Raw genomic sequence first — 20,434 nt, 5'->3', positions numbered from 1 at the left:
CCTTAAAAAAAATCCAGGATACGACCCTATATCCGATTATTCTGAGAAGCAAATAAGGTACGAGAAAATGAATATTTTGAATTACTTCAGCCAGTTTGTCGTATCATTGAACATAGTAAGCAGGGTAAACCCCATATCGGGTGTTTTGCAATAATTTCGTAAATCATATTGGCCTGCCATTACAAAGAATAAAAACCGAGAGGAAAAAAATCAGAGGGGATTTAACTGATCTAGCTAATTGGGTTCACATACCAAGCGAATGATTTTTTTTTTTTCATTTTAGCGATTGGTCTAGTAATGCTTGAGTGGCGTTGTTTTTTGCTAGTCGTAGGTTTTGATAAGTTACTCGCTTTTGAAATTTGGATTTCGGCTTTTCGATTTTCAATTCCGCTAATTTTGATTTTATCTGTTTTTTTTATGGTTCTCTGAGTTGTTTGGTTTTTAAATTTTTCCCATTTTGGCTTTTTGCTTCTTGTTTTTTATCTTTTTTACTTTTTATCTTTCTGTGTTGTTTGTTTTTACCTGGTTTGTTTCAGTCACATTTTCGTTTACAAAATGTGATCCTGCTGCCACCTATCTTTCTTTTATAGCGCTGAAAAAGAGAGGCTGTTGGCATTTCGAAATGTTCGTTTTGATTTGTCCAGTATTTTGTTGGTCTTAAAAATCCCGATTTTCTTTTCTACCTTTGGGGTTACATACGGGGCAAGAAAATCTACACCCATAGGCTTCATGTTATCAGAAAGTGGCTTAGAAGATCTCCAGACAAGAAGAAATATGCATATCCTCAGATATACGTCAAAAGTATGGTTGGCAGACAAAAACCATCCAGTTAAGTCCCTGATTGTAAAGCCCGGACTAGTATACGCCAACAACCAAACAAAGAAAAGGAAAAACTACTATGTCCTTGAAAAGGCTGAAGAACTGATGAAAAATCAAGGAGTGCGACTAAACTTTTCAGAAATGCTGAGTGTGTGCAACCCTCGACGTCCACCACCATGGGAGGTGGACAAGTTGGTTTGCGAGACCAATTTTGAAGAAAGGAAGGCCATTGTACCAGCATTTTCAGCAATGAAAGCTGAAAAATATCATGGGTATCTAGAAATATATACGGACGGTTCCAAAACGGAAAACGAAGTTGGTGCCGCCTTTGTCATCCCTAAATCTCGGATAGCTGAAAAATATAAGCTGCATCCCAGGACCTCCATCTTTCAAGCAGAACTCCTGGCAGTCAATAAAGCAGCAGAGCACCTCATTCAACACAGATATGGCTGCAACGCATTCTTGATATGCACTGATTCGAAGAGTGTGGTATCAGCATTGAAGAATATTCACGCAAAAAATGTAACAAGGGAAGTCCTCATTACATATGAAACGATAAGTAAATTGATTGATGAAGGAAGCAGTGTGGTTCTGCACTGGATTCCAGGGCATAGAGGGATAGAAGGAAATGAAGCGGCAGACCAGGAAGCCAAAGATGCACTTGCTAATGGAACATCTGTGGAAGAATTCGCACCAACAGTCATCAACAACATTCGATCGGCCATGCAACAGATGCGAGTAGCTAGAGCACAACATATCCAAGACGTTACTGGATATATGTTTGCTCTTAAGGAAACAAAACTTCAGCCTACGAAAATCTACTCGAAGCTCAGCAGAAAGCAAATAAGAATAATCTTCAGACTACGTTCAGGTCATGCTGGATATGGAGTATTCAAAGCAAGAATGTTTGGTGAAGATGGGAATTGCAGCATATGCAGTGTACCAGAGACAAGGGAACATCTACTCCTGAGGTGTCCTGCGCATGAACAACAAAGACTAGAAGTGAAAAGATGTTGTCGGACTAGGAATATCCATCTTACAGTGGAAACTATGTTGGGAGAATGTGAAAATATTGAAGACAGTGTAGAGATGTGTAAGCTGACATGTTCATATGTATCGAAAATTAAGTCAGCGATATAGTAGGAAGTTATATAATTAAGTGAAGTGGCGGACTGTAAAGCTCAATTTATTTCAATAGAAGAGAAGGAATCAACCAAGAGAACAAGGTCCTGAGGCTCGAGAAGAAGCAGAAAGGACCTTAATTCGACGACGACGACGACCTTTGGGGTTTTGATTCTTTATTATTCGTTTTAATCCAGAGGTGAACGAAATTTTGGTTATTACTTCTAAACCGTCAAATTAGAATGAACAAAGAGGTTTTTTGAGAATGCAGGATGAAGAAATTCTAGAAACTTTAAATATACAATATAAGTTTGCATCATGACAATATGCATGCATGTAGTGTCTTTTTATTTAATTCAAATTTTCCCACATTATTGTAAATGTCGTAGTGTGGTAGTAGTGGTAGCATTAGCAGGGGTTTTAGTAGTAGGAGTTTCAGTAGCGTGCAAATGCTGCCTTTTTGGTCAATTGATCATTTTCCTTGTCTTTTCTGAAACTTCCAAATTATTATACTCAGTCATTCCTGAGCTACACCATTTTGACAACCACAGTATTCCTCTCGCCATTCTCCGAAAAGCTCACCTGAAGGCCCATCATCTTTTTCTGGAAAGTAAAGGTCAAACATGCATATCTTTCTCAATAACATATAGTAGACTATATGTAAACAGTGAACGAATTGCCAAACTTACAGCCTTTGCTCTGAGGACTGTGGAGGGTTGATATCTCCAAAGATGTATGTACTGGACCTGTATAAATATTGTATTTACGTCTCATCGGCCTTGCCAGGGATTTCCTGGGGGATTATTGGTAACAAGTACTATCAGGAGCTTTGTTTTCACACATTTTTGATGGTAATTTTCCTCTTTTCCTAAACAAAATGTTTAAATGTATTTAAACATACATATACAATGCATTTATTCATCAGAGAACACTGTTGTGGAGGTCGTGAGGGTTTCATCCACGTAAAAGACCAAGTCATGCAGAATTTCCTTCCACATGAAGAATAATACTCGTCTCTGCCCACCCGAATTTCTTGAGTAAAACTGTTACTAAGAACTTACCTAACAAAATTGCTGTTCATCAAAAATTTTGACTAAATAATCAAATCTTGTCCAAAATTATACTTACAATCCAATATTTGAATTCTCAAGCAGAAAACTGAAAAAGTGCGAAGCTACCAACCATTTACAAGTATTAGTATATACACTTTAACAACAACAAATGACTCAATATCCCTTCTAGTGAACTTCTGAAATTATACAGAGGGAATGTGTGGGTAAAATATCCCGGGGGAATTTTTCGCACAGGGGGTGGGAGGTTTACACCGGCGAGAATTTTCTGTGGTTGTTAATACGCTGGTCCTTCCAAAGGGCATAGCCCCAAGTCTCCCAAGGGGCCCCTTGAGTCCCATATGAAGTTTGTCTTTACCTCACTGATATCGATGAAATAAAGAAAGCCATTCGGCCACTGAAAAATCACAACTCTCCTGGAAGACGGTATGTGTCCAAAACTATGTAAAACTTCTGATGGGATGTCACAGTTCAACCGAGACCACTGCTTGCCACAATTTGGATGAAAAGACTTTTCTGAAGGATTGAAAAGTTTCAGTTCTTTTTCCTTTTTGAAAAGAGCGAAAAGTCCCAATCTAAGAATAACCGTATAATTGCTCTCATTGATATCGTGGCGAAGCTATTTACCACCCTTCTCCTGAATAGATCTGGACAGTCCCAAGAAGTGAAAACGAGGAAAAAGCACGATGGCTTTCGAAACGGGACCCCTGAACTGAGCAAATTTTTATTTTAAGTTTGCTGCTTAAGCTGTGCCACAAATAGCCTACAGTCTACCGCTGATCATTACTTTCATCGGTGTACACCAGTCATTCATTCAGTTATGCGAAAACCTCCCTTGCTTATCCTGGAAGAGGATGGGATTCCCTCGTATTTGTAGAGTTTTTACAATCCTACTGTGAGGGCATGTAGATTAAGATTCATTCTTATTGTGAAGAGTCGAAAAATTTTGATGTAGATTCAAGTAAGGTGAAGTCACATCCGCCATACTTTTCAATTGCATGATCGACTGCATTATGGAGAGAATTGTCAATACCCACATAGGAGTAACTGTCATAAAAAATGGTATGACTATTGACTCGGATTACGCTAATGATATTTTTTTTCGTGTTTTATCAAGCGACATTATTCTCGCTGAGAATGATTCACTGAAAGCCTGAATGAAGTTGGACACTATTGCACACTACTACACCATTGTCGGATTAAGTAGTAATTAAACAAAGACCAAACTGATATCTGCCATTTTTTAGATTCCCCCTTCCATATCTCTTGGAGACAACAACATCAAGCAAGTAGGCGAAATCGTTTACATCTGATCTCTTGTGTATTCAGAAGTAGGATCTGGCTAAGGAAGCGAAAGCCGAATTCGCCCAACCTCTGCTAGATTTGCACAGCTCAATAAATCAGTATGGTAACATCGAAGCATAAGCCTCACAACGAGAATTAGAGACTATGAGGCAACTATCAGAGGTACTCTCCTATATGGATGCGAAACATGTGCTGTCAAAGCTTAAAATAGTAGAAAGCTTTATGTTATTGATCACGGATGTCTCCATCATACTCCGCGTGTCCAGCACCATGACCTAGTATCCAACAAGGAGATGTGCAAGCGCTTTAAACAGCAGTATCTCTTGTCGGATATTGTAAAGAGAAGACAGCTCTTGTGGCTGGGCCATCGTCTTCGTCGTCATGACCAGCGATGTATCAAAGTCTGATAACTAAAGCTCATCCACTTAAAAACTGGAAATGCCGACTTTTAGGTCAGAAGAAAGATTGGCGGTCAATTATGAACAACGGCATGGAGCCACTTGAATGCTTCCGGCTCATTTGTTGGCTCTGGGATAGGGATTGGCTGTAAGATGTCGAAACCATTGCACAAGATCGAGTCTCATGAAAAATAGCTACTGGTGAAAATTAGTCGCTGAGCAAGGTGGAGCAGCGTCAAGTTCCCATCAAAAGTAAAGTAAGTAGTGTTAAAGGTAATATTTGTTGGGGCTTCCAACTGACGTCGAGTCATGTTTATATACATTGTTTCTGCCATATTCTTCGGAATAAGGACTACCCGTCATTTTGTAAAGGAAATATATTGGAAATTCTGCGCGAAGCCTGTTTGTTATTTTTTTGGGAGGGGTATCCTATGAGACTTATATATAAGTCTAAGACATTATAAGTATTTTACATAAGACTCTAAAGAAGCAAAAATACAGGTGCATTTCAGTTACAAACAAAACAAACAGGGCTTCCATCAGTATTTTTTTCCTGGGGGGAAAGGATTCGAGGAGATGAGGGGTTACAAAAACGGACTTTAAAAACCCATCTATAATTTGTTTATATTTATTTTTGTTACATTTTTGTAAGTCGGGGGGGTTTAAAGTTTGGGAGGGTTAAACCCCCTAGCCCTCCTCCCTGGATACGGCCTTGGAAATCAATTCAGGCGATAATACATCCCAGTGTATTTCAAACGGTGTCACATCAGGATAGCGCTTTGGGAATGCGCTTTATTCCAATTTTATAATGGGTCTGTTTATATTTTTCAATGAAATTCAACTTTCTTCATATTTAACTTTCCAACTTGTTTATGAAGAAAATTGGATTTGTTCAACTAAACTATATTCAATCACCAAGGATTACTCTGACTTACCCCAATTTCGTTTATACCTTGTCACAGGTGTTTTCGTCTAAGTGATACCCAACAAACCCATCTTGCAATTAAAACAAAGGTCGTCTTTGGCATTCTTGGGGCGTTATCAATCTAAAAGTCTTGACGAGGGTTAGATAAATCGAAAAATATTTTGTCACTCATACCCTTATGGACCCTTGCGAAGAAGCGATATAATGCAAATAGCAAAATAGCCTATGGTGAAGTGGTTTGTCTTCGTAAACTATTAGCACCTTTGAGTGAATTCCTCAAGTAGTTTGCAATCTGTAGGTAACCAAAATGTAAATGAACCTTCTCAGAAATATGGTAGTCTCGGTGAAGTTCGAACAAAATATACCGAGAAGGAAAACATCAAATATGATGAAAAGGGAAATAGCCAATTGGAAATACTGGAAACTAATCAGTATGGCTACTGAATGAAGTCAGAACACAGCAAAGGTTTGATAATGCCCTGTTAAACGTGTATAATGAAGCAATTGGACAAATCAACCGTCCAAAATCAGAACGGATCTAGTGCCAAAGCTTGTGGTTTAAGTCAATGGAATTTTGCCTAGAATGTAGTTTGATTTTCAGCGGCCGAGATTTGTGTTGACATAGAAATGCTTTAAAAACTCAAATTTACAGAAAACTAATAAGTCGCGTTTAGGAAAAAGTAGATACGTTTTCATATCTACTGATAAATACTAATTATCTATCAGTTATAATTATTAGATAATAATTGTTAAATTATAGATAATAAGTATCAGAGCAAAACTGATAAATGCGAACACACATAGCAGTATGAAGGTATTCGAGGTATTTACCTCCCTTATGTAGCCATGATGCTAAGGGAACAAATTAAATACTATGTCCCTTTTACAAAGACTTCTCGTCCATAAGCATTAAATTAAATACATTTATACAAATAATTGAAACTAAATATTTAAACACATTATTTCTAGTAGAGTACCTTTTCGTCAATTAGAATTATCTTGACTAAATCATTTTAGCTATGTCATTTACTTTGTAATTTTTGTTTCCCCTCTTTCGCAAACGGCTGTCAACCCTAGAAGGTGCCCAATGACCTATATAAGCGTCACATAGGAAAATTGTGTCTTCAAAGAGTTACACCGTTGATAAATTACGAGCAGATTAGGCAGCCACTACCTCTCCTGTCTAATATTTTGTCTCTAATAGCCATCGATGACCCTTATATTGGGGCAGGCACAATATTATTATGCTTGAAAAGTTTGTAAGCGGACCAGGCAGGGCCGTATCCAGTATTTTTTTTTGGGGGGGGGTAAAAAGAAACGCAAAAATTTGTTTATATTCATTTTTGTTTCGTTTTTATGAATCGGACAAATATTTCCGGGAGAGGGGCTTAGATCCCCCGGATACGGCCTTGGTGCCAGGTTTTACTTAGTCACCATCGAACTTCTGCCGGATTTTACTTCATCCACTTCAACTAATCCAGTGTCAGTAGTTTAGACATCTCTTATAAATCTCAAATCAATTTCTAAATGCTCAATATTTATTTAATTTATCAATGGCTGTATTATTATAACTCTCACATCGAACATAATTTATTGATTTTGTGTCAGGGACTGAATTTTTTAAACGTGTTGAGTGCCTTGACCTCGACTTCTTCTGCTAATGAGCTAAACTGTGTGTAGTTTGTATATGCTCCTTCGTCAGCAATGCAGCTATTAGAATTATTATTTTATTTATTTCTGGGGAAGGGGCATAACCCAGGCCGTATCCAGAGGGTTTAAGGGTCTGAACCTCCCCCCCCCACCGAAATATTTGTCTGACTCGTAAAAACGTAACAAAAATTAATATAAACACATTTATGGTGCGTTTTTTAATCCCCTCCCCTGAAAAAATCCTTTTGTACACCCCCTCCCCCTCTCCACCCAAAAATAAATTCAAGATATTACCCTGGGCATAACCCTTATATTAAGCTGTTTTACTTATTTTTAGTGTTTTCTATGCTAATTAAAATTTGTGGTTTCTGAATTACAGGGAATTTGACCCCTTTTAACCCAACCCCCACCCCCTCCCCATTGACTATGCGAATGCTGTCGATTCAGGATTTTCAAAATTCAAGCAGTTAAATCTTGCTAATTATCTATTTCCAGTTTACACTTCTATCTTTTTATTATTACCTCTCTTCAAACTTTAATATTTGTCATCCAACGCAGCATGTGATATTCTGTGGCAATATCGTTTTTATTCAGTCATTTCAAGAAATTCCATCATTGTTGTCCCATTAGATCACTTTAAATGAGATCAAGTTACTAAATTCACTTCCTCTGACAACAGTCACGGTCTATTACTCAGCATTTGTACCAGTAGCGCCTTCGACAGGCATTTACCACTAAAGAGTGTATTACTAATACATAAAATGGAAATTAAAGGGTACCCTTTTCATTTAGTTTACTAATTAATTCAGTAAGTTCTGGGCATTAACATGTCATTTATTCTTAGGCGCGTGTCTATAGTTCACAAAAAAATCGATAACCGTTCTATCAATACCCTTTGCTCAGGCACGTAGGCTACGTATTCAAGGCCGTTTCCAAGGGGAGGGTTAGGGATTTTGAATCCGCCTTTCCCAAATTGTTTGTCCGACTCATAAAAATGTAAAAAAAAATGCATAAAGACAAATTTTCTGATGCGTTTTTTAAAGTTTTTGCGTACCCCCTCTCCTCCAAAAAAGGCCCTGGATACGGCCCTCTACGTTTTTTTAGTGGGGCAATATTAATACTAACAAATCCAATATGCGTAAAAAGTTCCAAGAAATTAGAATATTTTTGGATTTTTTTTGGGGGGGGGGTGTCCTACCTTCCCTGCGTTCATGCTTTCTTGGACTTTCTGTAACTTTGGTTTTTCATTTTTCCTTCAATTGAAGATAGTTAAGGAATAGCATCCAACGTGCAAAATGGAAAACAAAACAAGATAGAAGTCAATAGCCGTCTGGTGCCAAGGCATTAGGAAACACTCCTCCTTCAGCTCACCCTATCCAAAACATCTACAATCATCAATTCCAAGAATTTACAGATTTTGTAGGATCACTTTTTTTGTAATGTAGACATGTAGTTTTCGATCTCATAAAATGTAAATATAAAACACGAATAAAAACAGTCAAATATTCTGAAGTCAATCGAAATCTCTACGGACACGCTGCGAAAATTTCGATCGTAAAAATGCCAGAAAATCTCCAGTAGTCTGATATGCGGAGACATCTTTGTGGAAACAGACATAATGAGCATCAATATGACTCAATTTTGGGTATATTTCAGTCACTGAACTATGATTGGTATCAATTGCCATTCACTATTCTTGTATACCCACCATTATTTACAAGCATAAAAAATGGGTATTAGGATTCCGCAAGTGCAAAGCAAGCAATAACTTCCTGGGAGGTTTTGAAGATCTTTCATTAATAATGTGGTTATTTGCCTATGTCAAGGTTCGGCACTTTCATATATTTTTGAATCCACAAAAGCAAAAAAGATTAAAGATTTGATACAATATATTGAGATATTATTAAAACTGAGATCGAAAGTTACTGATGGAGGTATATTGAACGTGTGAGTAAAATGTTACTCTAAGCATAAATGCAATACACTTAGGACTATATCCAGGATTTTTGTTCGGGGAGGGGGGTACAAAAAACTTATAGCATATCAAAAATGTGTCTTTATGCATTTGTATTACGCTCTTTTGAACCGGGGAAACATTTCAGGGGGTTCAAACCCCTCCCCTGAATATGGCCTTGACGGCACGATCCACCATTTTCTATTTAAATAATGCTTGAAACAGTTCTAAGCAGTTTTTTTCTTTTTATCAAAACAAAATATCTTACTGGATTTTTAGGCCGACTTATGTGTTAATGCCCCCCCCCCTGCGTTTGCTTTTTTGTTTTCAATTTGACTTAACGTAACGAGAAAATGCTTATGGATGCTTAATCGTCTATAAAATACGAAAATTCACATACATACTTTTTTTAGAAACACCGTTTTGCTTTGTGTTTCAGTATGCCAAATTTGCGGAATTTTTACAGTTTATGCATCATCTATAACTCTTGCATCATTTTCCTTCTTTTATTGACATTCTTCCCCAATAATTTTGGGAGGGTTGTCCCAGCTGATCGGAGGGAAAAGTCGTAAATGGTGAGGAAGTTCTAAATTTTCAAAGAACCTTTTTACTTGTAAAATTCAATTTGTGATTTAACTTACATTTGTAATTATTTTGGAGGGACCTAACTATTTAAAAGACCTGAAAGTAAAAGTTATTTTCATGTTTCTGGAAGAGGGGTCCTCAACTGTCGGAGACCCTCCCTTGTCTATAAGTACTTGGAGATAATTTTCTCAATGAAAGTACTCCCTCATCTCCATGAAAAGAAAAAGAATTGAAAAGGTGATGTCCAACTTATGGAAAAAAACTAAAATAACAGTGAAGTTGATAATTTGGAGAAAAATAAAGAGGTAAGAAATAGAAAAATACGATCGAGAAAGAAAAAGAGAAAAGAGGAAAACCAAAGGACTTGGACAGTAATAATAATTTGCAAACAGAAAGGGGTCTTTTTGATCAAAAGGTGGAATTGACAAAAGCTTACTTCCTCGACAGGACAAAAAGGATTCAGTTTTCGAAACAAATTACATGTCTGATGATTGCTTTGCTTGTCAGAGTTTAAGAAAAGAAGACCCCATGACGATTTGTGGGAAAAATGAAGCAAGTGACGTAGGACGAAGAGTGAGTTTTGTTGCTATTAAGTGTTAACAGGAATCTTTGCTGGTATGTGAAAACACAAATTCTAAACGAAAAGCTTACAGGGGAAGATCCATCAGAGCATGATTTTGTGGGAGATCCAAAATCTGAACTCTATGAGATAAACAAGATTTGAAACAACATTTATAGGTTAAAACTCTTAAAAACGGAATTTTGATAATAACAGATACATCAAACGAATCGGATTTTTATGCTGATTTTAAATATACAAGCTTCATCAAATTTAGTCTTACTCATCAAAAGTTACGAGCCTGAGAATATTTGCCTTGTTTCAGAAAATAGGAAGAAATACCCCCTAAAAGTCATGAGATCTTAACGAAAATCACACCATCGTATTCAGCGTATCAGAAAACCTTACTGAAGATGTTTCAAGCTCCTATCTACGAAAATGTGGAACTTAGTATTTTGTGCCAGAAGACCGATCACGGGTGAGCGTTAATTTGTTTGCTTGTTTGTTGTTTCTTTTTTTTCCAGAGATGATCGTATCGACTAAGTGGTCCTAGAATGTCGTGAGAGAGCTCGTTTTAACTGAAATTAAAAGTTCTAGTGCCATTTTTAAGTGACCAAAAAATAGGAGGGCACCTAGGCCCCCTCCCATGCTCATTTTATCCCAAAGTCAACCGATCAAAATTTTGAGATAGCCATTTTGTTCAGCATAGTCGAAAAACCTAATAACTATGCCTTTGGGGCTGACTTACTCTCCCGCAGTCTCCGGGGGAGAGGCTGCAAGATTCAAACTTTGACCAGTGTTTACATACAGTAAAGGTTATTGGGAAGTGTATAGAACTTTTCAGGGGGATTTTTTGGTTGAGATGGAGGCTGAGGGAAGGGGGCTACGTGGGAGGATCTTCCCTCGGAGGAATTTGTCACGGGAGAAGGAAAATTCCATAAAGGGGGCGAAGAATTTTCTAGCATTTAAAAAAAAACAATGAAAAAATAATGTGAAAAAGTTTTTTTCAACTGAAAGTAAGGAGCAGTATTAAAATTTAAGACGAATAGAGATTATTACGCATGTGGGGGGTTCATCTCCTAATCATCATCCTAAATACCTCGCTCTTTACGCTAAAATATTTTTATTAATTTCAACTATTTATTCTACAGCCTTTGCGATTCAGGGATCATTCTTAAAAAATTAGGACAAAATTAAAGCTTTAGTGTAAAGAGAGATGAATTAACGTGGGGGCAAACCCCCTCATATACATAATAAAAATATACGAATATAGAAGTTAGTTACGTAAGTTAATTTGTAAGTTACGTATAATTTTTACTAATAAAAACGTTCGTTAAAAATTAAAAATTATAGTTGCCTTTTTAAGTAACCGAAGAATTGGAGGGCAACTAGGCCACTCCTTATTTCTCAAAATCGTCTGATCAAAACTAAGAGAAAGCCATTTAGCCAAAAAAAGAACTAATATACATATTTCATTTGACGATTTAAGTGCGGAGAGACAAAATCAAACATGCATTCATTCAAAAACGTTCAGAAATTAAATTAAAAAACTAGTTTTTTTAACTGAAAGTAAGGAGCGACATTAAAACTTGAAACAAACAGAAATTACTCCGTGTATGAAAAGGGCTGTTGTCTTCTAAATGCCTCGCTCTTTACGCTAAAGTTATTTACTGTTTTGTGAAGTAAAATTGAGAAAAAGAGTCAAACTTTAGCGTAAGGAGCGGGATGTTGAGGAGGGTACAGCCCCTTTCATACACGGAGTAATTTCTGTTCGTTTTAAGTTTTAATGCCGCTCCTTACTTTCAGTTAATAAAACTTGATTTTTTTTTTTATTATTTAATCTAATAGAAACGCGAAAGCTGGATTTGGAATATCATATGATTTTTCATCAGAATTTTTTCTTTTGAAGACCATCCAAAACTATGAAATACGCCATTTGGACTAGGACCGTAAGTATGAACTTGTTGTTTATGTGTCTGACCTTGTCTTATGATGTTTCCATTAATATTTGGTTTGTAGAGGGCTGTCGCTGTGGATCAGTATAAGGTTAAGAGTACACCCAACATTTGAAACAAATGGTAATTTCTAATATGTATACTACCCCCAGGATCCCAAGCTTGGGACTGTTCCATAGACCTAAAAGGAAATACAAAAGAATGCTAACCCTGGTTATGTAGTTATCATTTATTGTACCTCGTTCTTTTTTTTTTATTTTTAGCAAAGTTCAATGTTTACATAGTGCATGTAATTTTAGCTAATGTTGGTGTCCAAGGAAAATTTTATGACCAAGTAATATCCGATCTTGGTGTCTTTAAAGTAATTTTTTGCGAACCAGTATTGCTTATCATCCTTGAGGGCGAAATAGGCTACAATCAGGGCCGTTCCTACGGCCTTTAGGGTCAAGGGTAAAGTTGACCGATGTAATCACGTTTCTAACACTGGCCTCAGCTTTTCTCCCAATCATGGCATCTGGGGCAGCCCCAGTACCCCCCTGAACAGCGATGATTTCAATATACGGATACATTCCCATTAGATTCTGTATTGTTTATGTTTTGAGGTGAAGACGTTGATAATTGATATATACCAGAGGTGAAGGCCAATCTGGACTGTGCTAGAACCATAGCTCTAACTTTTCGTGCAAGGACCAATATTAAAATTAACTTGACAATGCTTCTTTGAAAAGGAATAGGCTTAACTTGTTTACTTTATTGCCAGATACTGTAGTTAAGCACTATTGGATGTGCCCCTGATCGAGTAATATAGATATGCCGAGATTCTCGGCCCGAGAAGGCAGGTGTAAAATGTACAACGCCTTAGATATGAATTATCTTTGGATTGTTTTTCATCGGGAATTTTTATAATAATTATTATTGTATTTCTTGACAGAATCTGCCCCAGACGCGTAACTAGGAAGGACCTCTGCCCGGCCCCTCCTCCGATATACATATTCGTCTAATTCACCTATTTTTATTTTTTTCAAGATTGTACCAGCCCCTCCTCCAAAAGAAATTTCATCTTTAGTCCAAATTCCTACTCACGCCCTTACACCACTCGTCAATGCTCATACGAAACATATTTTTGCGCGCGGTATCGATTCTCTGTGGGATAATGGTGTCTTATTTCTTCAGGTAGGCGAAAATTCATTTTGATCATTCATCCTTTTTTGTCCTAAATAAACTCCTCTTATTCGGTTACCCGTGTCTGTCGAGCATGGCTCCTAAAAGTCTACAGTAGCTCCGAAGGGGGTAGCAATGTATCACCGAAAACACAACCTTATCAGACAGTTCGTTTGATCGTCTTATTGAATTCCCTACAAAGGTATCAGTCAGGGCGGTTTGTTTGATTTTTAACAGAGTTGAAATTAGATTCTTTTTCGAGATTTCGAAGATCCTAAATTACGAAAAACCAGACATGTAAAGTCGCTGCCGGTACAAAACGGCTGACGCGATTGTAAAAGATGGGACTTAAAAGTGTTAATGGCTGATTTTGATATGGTTCTTGCAATGTAGAGCTGCGCCCGTTTGTAGGGGATGCAGGCTCATAAGCATAAAGCTACATAGGGATATAATGTGTAACGGGAATTGGAAGATTTCTCTTGTGAATGGAGTCTGACGACTTTAAATGCGCTTTTTTGGTAAATTATACGCATTACAGTCCGCTATGAATTTTTTGAACACTTGTGGTGAGTTGATAGGCTGGAAGATTGCCCTATTATTCTTCTTGTCTAATTACAAGACATTTTTAAAAGAGGGGGGCGTGCATTTCTGAAGGGCTGGCTACTCTCTGACACTTGGTGCATATCTCGGAGTATCATTGTTCCGCCAAGTGTCGCATACCTCCGTCACGCTGTGTCTCTTCACAGTAGACATGATGCATTCCACCTACATGTGTGTGCTTTTTGAATGTAGGGAACCCCTCCTAAGTTTCAGGCCTGTAAATTTGTCAAAATAGCAAAAAAGGAAAAAAAAGAAATGCACGAATATTTCGGGAAAAATCTTAAAAATCTTGATATTCTGAAAAGATGAACTGACATTTCTGTAATTTCACTGAATAGTGAGAACCAGGCTTCAAGCTTTTCACAAGCCAAAAACGTGTACCCAAAAACCCAAAATAGTTTGTTTGAGGCGTTAAATACATCGTTTGCTCCTGCATCCTGTTATTAGGAGTCCCTGTTGACTTGACACGAAAATTCTGTGCATATGAAGTGTTTTTTTTTTTTTTTTTTTTTTTTTTTTTTTTTTTTTTTTTTTTTTTTTTTTTTTTTTAGCAAGAACTGGACCGTCTTACTATTCTGTTAAGCGGAAAAGGCATATATAAAGAAGGCATAATTTTTGACAATGGATATTTTAATGAAATGTATGCATCGCTAAATTATTTTTAATTTGTTTTGTCTATTGTTTCAAGAAGCTTCTAAGAAAGGCTCTACTTTCGCGCGACAAAAAAAGTACATTTTAACCTCCCACCTCCAAAATAGAGATCTCCCTTCCTCTACAAAGCAATGAATTATTTCGGCAGTAATTTACAATATGGTTGTGAATTGAGGCTAAAGAATTGGTGAATTTAGGGGCTAAAGCCCTCCTACTGGAATAGGCTCATATCCTCTTTGAAAGTATTTTGTCAGCGAAAATTTCAAGAATATGGAAAACTAAGTCTTTTATGTGGATACGATTCCCTAAGGGTCTACTGATAAGATCCATTACTATCGGGTCAACCAAAAAAGAAATTTTACAAAAACAAAGTAGGCCTACTCTTTGGTTGTGGAATGAATTGGAATTCATTCCAATTTACGGTATCATACCAAGGAGAAAAAGAGAAGCTACTTTCCTACAGCTTCGTAGGAAAAGTTTAATTGCATTAGCTTCTCTTCTGTGGTGCATTTTCTGAAGCCAGTCTCATCATTTCTTACGTGCACGTCAGAAAGGGAAACCAGACAAACCCACATTTTTAAACTGGATTGGTAAACATGTTTCTGAGTAAAATTTTAAGCCAGCATAAAGAACTAAAAGTTAACTTCCATAAGATTGGCTCTTTTGTATGAAATTTTAAGACAATAAAACGAACAGAACGTTTTTGGGTTGCAGGATTTTTTTGCAAGTCGTCCCTCTGTTACTCTGTGATCATACAGTTAGTGGCGGTTCTGGTCCTCATGCGCCCGTGGCAAATATTGATTAGCACTTTCGCCCGTTTATTAACAATATTTCCATGTATCAGCAAAATTTTTCATTTATTTAGATCTGAATTTTCTTACTTTATATGGGAACAGATATGGGGAAAAAATTCGGGTTCAATTTGCTTTTACTTACTGCCAGCTACGCCCTCTACTTTATTTTAATAATTAAAATGGAACTTATATGTTATAGTCAGGATCGCTACTAATCAAAATGTTTGCGGGGGAGCAAGAGATTTTACCGACTGGCTAGTCATCTTTACCGACTATTTTTGTCAAAAATTAGCATAATATCCGTTTCGAATGCAATATCTTAAGTCATTGCACGATTCGGTAAAACCACTGCCTTTACCAACCGAGGTTTAGATTTCGGTACATATCATGTCACTATTTTAATGCTGTTTATTAAACCAAATGAAAAATTGTGGCACCATCTGTAAAATCACGGCAGGAGTCGGTAAATCTGCTTTGTTTACCGACTAAGTTCGAAATCTCTATAGATTTCATGCCAGTATTTTCGCTGTCCGACTTTTTTTTTTTACCGAGTAACCAAAAACATTGGTCTCGGGGACGTCCTCCCTCCTCCTCCCCTACTTGATGGGTCTGGTTATTGCGCCTATGTTAAGTTCTTCATCTAAGTAGATCTTAATCTAATTATTCTAATGTGTTATGTACAATTATTCTGCATGTTATGAAGTGAGAATTGTTTTTTAACTTCACACTATCAAAATACTTTACCCGCCTTCCCCCTAATGTGCAAATATATAGCCCGAACTAAATATTTCCCATCTATTCTCTCACTTGTCTTTGTTTGTCTCACGCTAAGCTGAAAGAAACTAACGAAGAAACCGGTCCTACAGTGCGTTAATGGATGAAGAACTTAACATAGGCGCTAAAACATTGAAGTACCATCAAAATTTCAAAAATTGTAGAATGATAACAAATTTTAGATTATTTATTTGAAGTTTTGTGCCCCTAAAATTTTTGCGCCCGGGGCAAGTGGCCTCTCTGTCTCCCCATTCTCCCTAAAGCCGCCTCTGCATATATTTTACTGTACACTTCATTTCTGGTTGGTTATGCTACGTCATAATTCAGCGATACTTGTGGTGCTAAGCAAAATACAATATCGCCAAGAATTAAGAGAAAAATGTCGGAGTTTTAGGGCATTCCATGAAACATTTAAAAGATTACATAAACCTTTGATCTACAAACGTGCTTCAAACAGGTACGTACGTAATGGAGCCGACACAACGGGTCTTCATCCACATCCCTTTCAAAACATCAATATGGGTACGATTTTTCAGTTGGACTCGTAACCGCAATTCTCCGCGCACACATTTATAAAAACTCGAATAAGACCGAATTCGCTAGGTTTGTCCTAGCGAAAGATTATCACCTTTTGATGTTAGACTGGTCATGCGATTTTGCAAGAGTGAAGAGGAAATAAAGTATTTAATAGTCTAATTTTGAAAAAAAACTTTTAATTTTGAAAAAATTGCTGGCAACAGTGCCGTGAAACAATTTTAGGTATATATGGGTCCATCGGATTATTCGCAACAAGTGTTCCAACTTTACTCTCGATAAAACTGTTACTTGGTAAAGCAATGATAATGTAAGATATTCTCAGAATGAAAGTAAAAAAAAAATCATGAAGCCTTTGTACGTGCATGGCTTCTCAGCGTGTGAAGAAACTTACGACCAAATGCATCAGATAAGAAATAAGTAAATGTAATAGTTATTTTAACATTGAATTGTTTGGTATTTGCCAGTATTCACAAAGGGGTGTCCAAATTACAGAAATTCCTGGTTCCTTGTTGAATTTTCTCATATGTACTTCATCATGCCCTAACGGAACCAAGCTCAAGCGAGTTTGACTTTACGATTTGTAACTCGGGGCTCCAAGCTGAGTATAACAAGGGTTCCTCAGACAGAAAAAATGTGTGATTTGTATCTTAAAAATTGGCATCATTAATCACACGTGCAATGGACTCTATAGTGACTAGTGCAATAAAGCTTATTCAGCGAAAAACATTTAGTTCACAATAACTGCCACCTAGAGTGAGGGTTTGAACGTATCGTGATTGTCAATCTGTTTATTTAGTAAGTGGTCTAAAATTTAATTTGTCATGTTTTCTTAGTATGAGCTGAACAGTTGTAGTGCATTTGATTTATTGTTATTTGTTTTAAAATCTGCCAGTAATACTGGGTCTTAAACCACGCGTCGTAACTCATGGGGTACTAAAAAAATCCTAATGAATGAAGTAGAAATCATTTGTCATTATTTTTTGCCTGGTTATTGTCAATTAACTTTTTTGGTTACGAAAGAAAGTGCGATAAAAACTAAAATGTACACTAGATGCCAACGCCATAACGCACGAATTGTGTCTCAGAACTTATTATTTGGTCAGGTTATTAGAAGCAGGGTTGTCACCACGGTTAGTTCCTAAAGTGCTACAATCGCCCAAATTTGCGTGCTAAACAGTGATTTTCAATGCTATAGTCAAAAATTTGACTGTAATAGTGTTAAAATAGCGCTTTCGCGATATTGTAACTCTATTTTATAAACCCTGAGCATATGCTACAGTGTTACACATAATGAAACAGTGTTAAAATAGCACTTTCGTGCTACTGCACTTCCGAAGCCAGCGTCAAAACAATCGTCAAACGTGGCTGTGAAAGGTAGGCGCTTCAAAAGACTGAATACTTTTTGTTTGATATTTTCCAAAGAAATTATCTAAGGGCGTTTTTATGTAGTGGTTTAAGTAATCGTATAACAAACAGTAAGTTGTACAAAAAATTATGTTTAATCGCATTTTCTAGGGATACAATAAAATAAATTACTGTATTTTTGTTTTATGATCCCTCTGGTTTGTGGCCATAGTGCCATTATGAAGATTATTGATTTTATTTCTTTATTGATTTTTGTAATTTATTTGAAATATATCTATCTAAGAATAAAGAGCAAGATGACGACGGCACGTTTTACGGGTGAAGAAAGACAGATTGCCAAACACTGTGCTTTTTGGCTACCCAGTTAGAGCCGAACAAAAAGCAGGATATAAATAAATTGAAACTTCATGGGTGGAGGGAAAGGGTGAAGTTTTGGACTGTGGTAGAGGAGGAGCCTCTGCAACTGTGTTGGCCTCAGTTGGTTCGGTACTGCGCTGAGTTGTTATTAGTAGTAGAATTATAGGAATCACAGAAGAAATCTAAAAAGGATCTGAGATTTAAGGTAAATGTGGGCACAAAGCCCCACACGTCTTAACGTAAGGGAACCCCAAAAGAGGTTTTCCAGCGAAATTTATGACAGAAATGGTATTTTATTGAGTGAACAGTAGAAAAAAGGTGGACCAGGTCATAAGTTACAACTTTGTGGGCATTTTGTTGAACTATGGCATCTGCATTTCGTCTAATCCGACGCCAGGGAGATCTACCGCACCGAGTCAGCTCTTCTAGGAATCTTAGATCCTTCTAACTAACAATTTCTGGTGAATAAGAAGGGGATATGTCAGGTTTGTCTCTGTCTTCCCCACTTAACAAATATTTTCGGACAGACAATGCTTAGTTAAAGGAAAGCTTCCTCTGTTAATAGTTTTATTCTTTACTTTGTTAGCAATGTACACTCATAAAATCTTGCCCAGCTATTATTATTCAAGATGTAAAAACGGATGATGATTGGTTAAATTTTAGTTTGCATAATAAATGACTATGGACCAGTAAAAAGTCCATATCAATTGACCTCCCCTTGCTACTCTTCTGATGAGGTGTCAATACACTGATGATTTACTTCAGCCACACATGATAAAAAGCACCAGTCCTTTCTCATAGGCTTGGGTGTTTCAGCTGATCTAACAAAATTCGCGTGTCAAATTTATAGTACATTTTTAGTTAAGTATTCATGAGAATCTTTATTTGATTCCCTAAATCAAGCTCGAGTGTCTCAGGAAAATCAACAATTATATGCTAACTATGGTTATAAATCTTGATCTTCATAGACATAAATTCAACCGATGTAGCCAAGGGATAGGACGTAACTTACGAACCCTTTTTAGAACTCTAAAATTTGAGTGTTGCTAAAAGACAAGTTTTTTTTTCCTTTTTAACGAAGATAGTAATTACCAAAGGTTTTTACTTTAAAGTTAAAGAATCGATAGCGATATTTCAACGATCGATGCTTTAGATCTGCACTTAAAACACTATTGATACTAAAGATACTTGAGCAATCGATATTTTAACGTGTAGCCTAATAACCTTATTCAGTATTTTATGTTTCAGAAGAAGTCATAGAATCTTAGTGAAAATTACAGCGTATCCGAAAACTCTGTTGTGGAGGTTTCAAGCTTCTATCTGGAAAAATGTGGAATTTTGTATTTTTTTTCGCCAGAAGAAAGATCACAAATCCGTGTTTATTTGTTGTTTTTCCCAGGGATGATCGTATCGGCCCAGTGGTCACAGAATATCGTGAGAGGGCTGATTAAAACGGAAATTAAAAGCTATAGTGCCCTTTTTAAGTGACCAAAAAGATTCGAGAGTAACTAAGCCCCCTCCCCCACTCCCTTTTCCTCCAAAATCGCCTGATTATAATTTTGAGACGTCCATTTGTTCATCATAGCTGAAAGGCCCAATAACTATGCCTTTGGATATAACAAGGCCCCCCACAGCCCCAGGGGAAAGGTTTTTTAAGTTATGAAAATCGCCCATTGTTTATGTATAGTATTTGTTATTGGGAATCTTGCATATATTTTAGAATGTAAAGCCAAATTTTCTGCTTTTTTTCACGGGGGAACTTTAAATGGAGAGGGAATTTCCCAGGGGGTGAACTCGTCAGAAAAAATTATACACTGGAGGAATTTGCCAGAATTCCTATACATTTTTTTTTA

The 20,434-nt window shown here is 36.9% G+C and overlaps 1 protein-coding gene across 1 annotated transcript; it reads left to right on the top strand.

Annotated features, from left to right (window-relative positions):
• The first annotated feature begins 729 nt into the window (after positions 1–729).
• LOC136035164 (uncharacterized) lies at positions 730–1,959 on the top strand. Its single transcript, XM_065716735.1, has one exon. The coding sequence runs from the start codon at positions 730–732 to the stop codon at positions 1,957–1,959; it is 1,230 nt and encodes a 409-aa protein (XP_065572807.1).
• The last annotated feature ends 18,475 nt before the right edge of the window (positions 1,960–20,434 follow it).

Source organism: Artemia franciscana, chromosome 2 (genome assembly GCF_032884065.1).
Source record: "Artemia franciscana chromosome 2, ASM3288406v1, whole genome shotgun sequence".
In the NCBI taxonomy this organism is placed as follows: domain Eukaryota; kingdom Metazoa; phylum Arthropoda; class Branchiopoda; order Anostraca; family Artemiidae; genus Artemia; species Artemia franciscana.
This window is presented reverse-complemented; position numbering and strand designations above follow the sequence as displayed.

Bases quoted from the DNA above. Each gene is read 5' to 3' on its own strand.
- LOC136035164 (XM_065716735.1), top strand. From the start codon at position 730: ATGTTATCAGAAAGTGGCTTAGAAGATCTCCAGACAAGAAGAAATATG.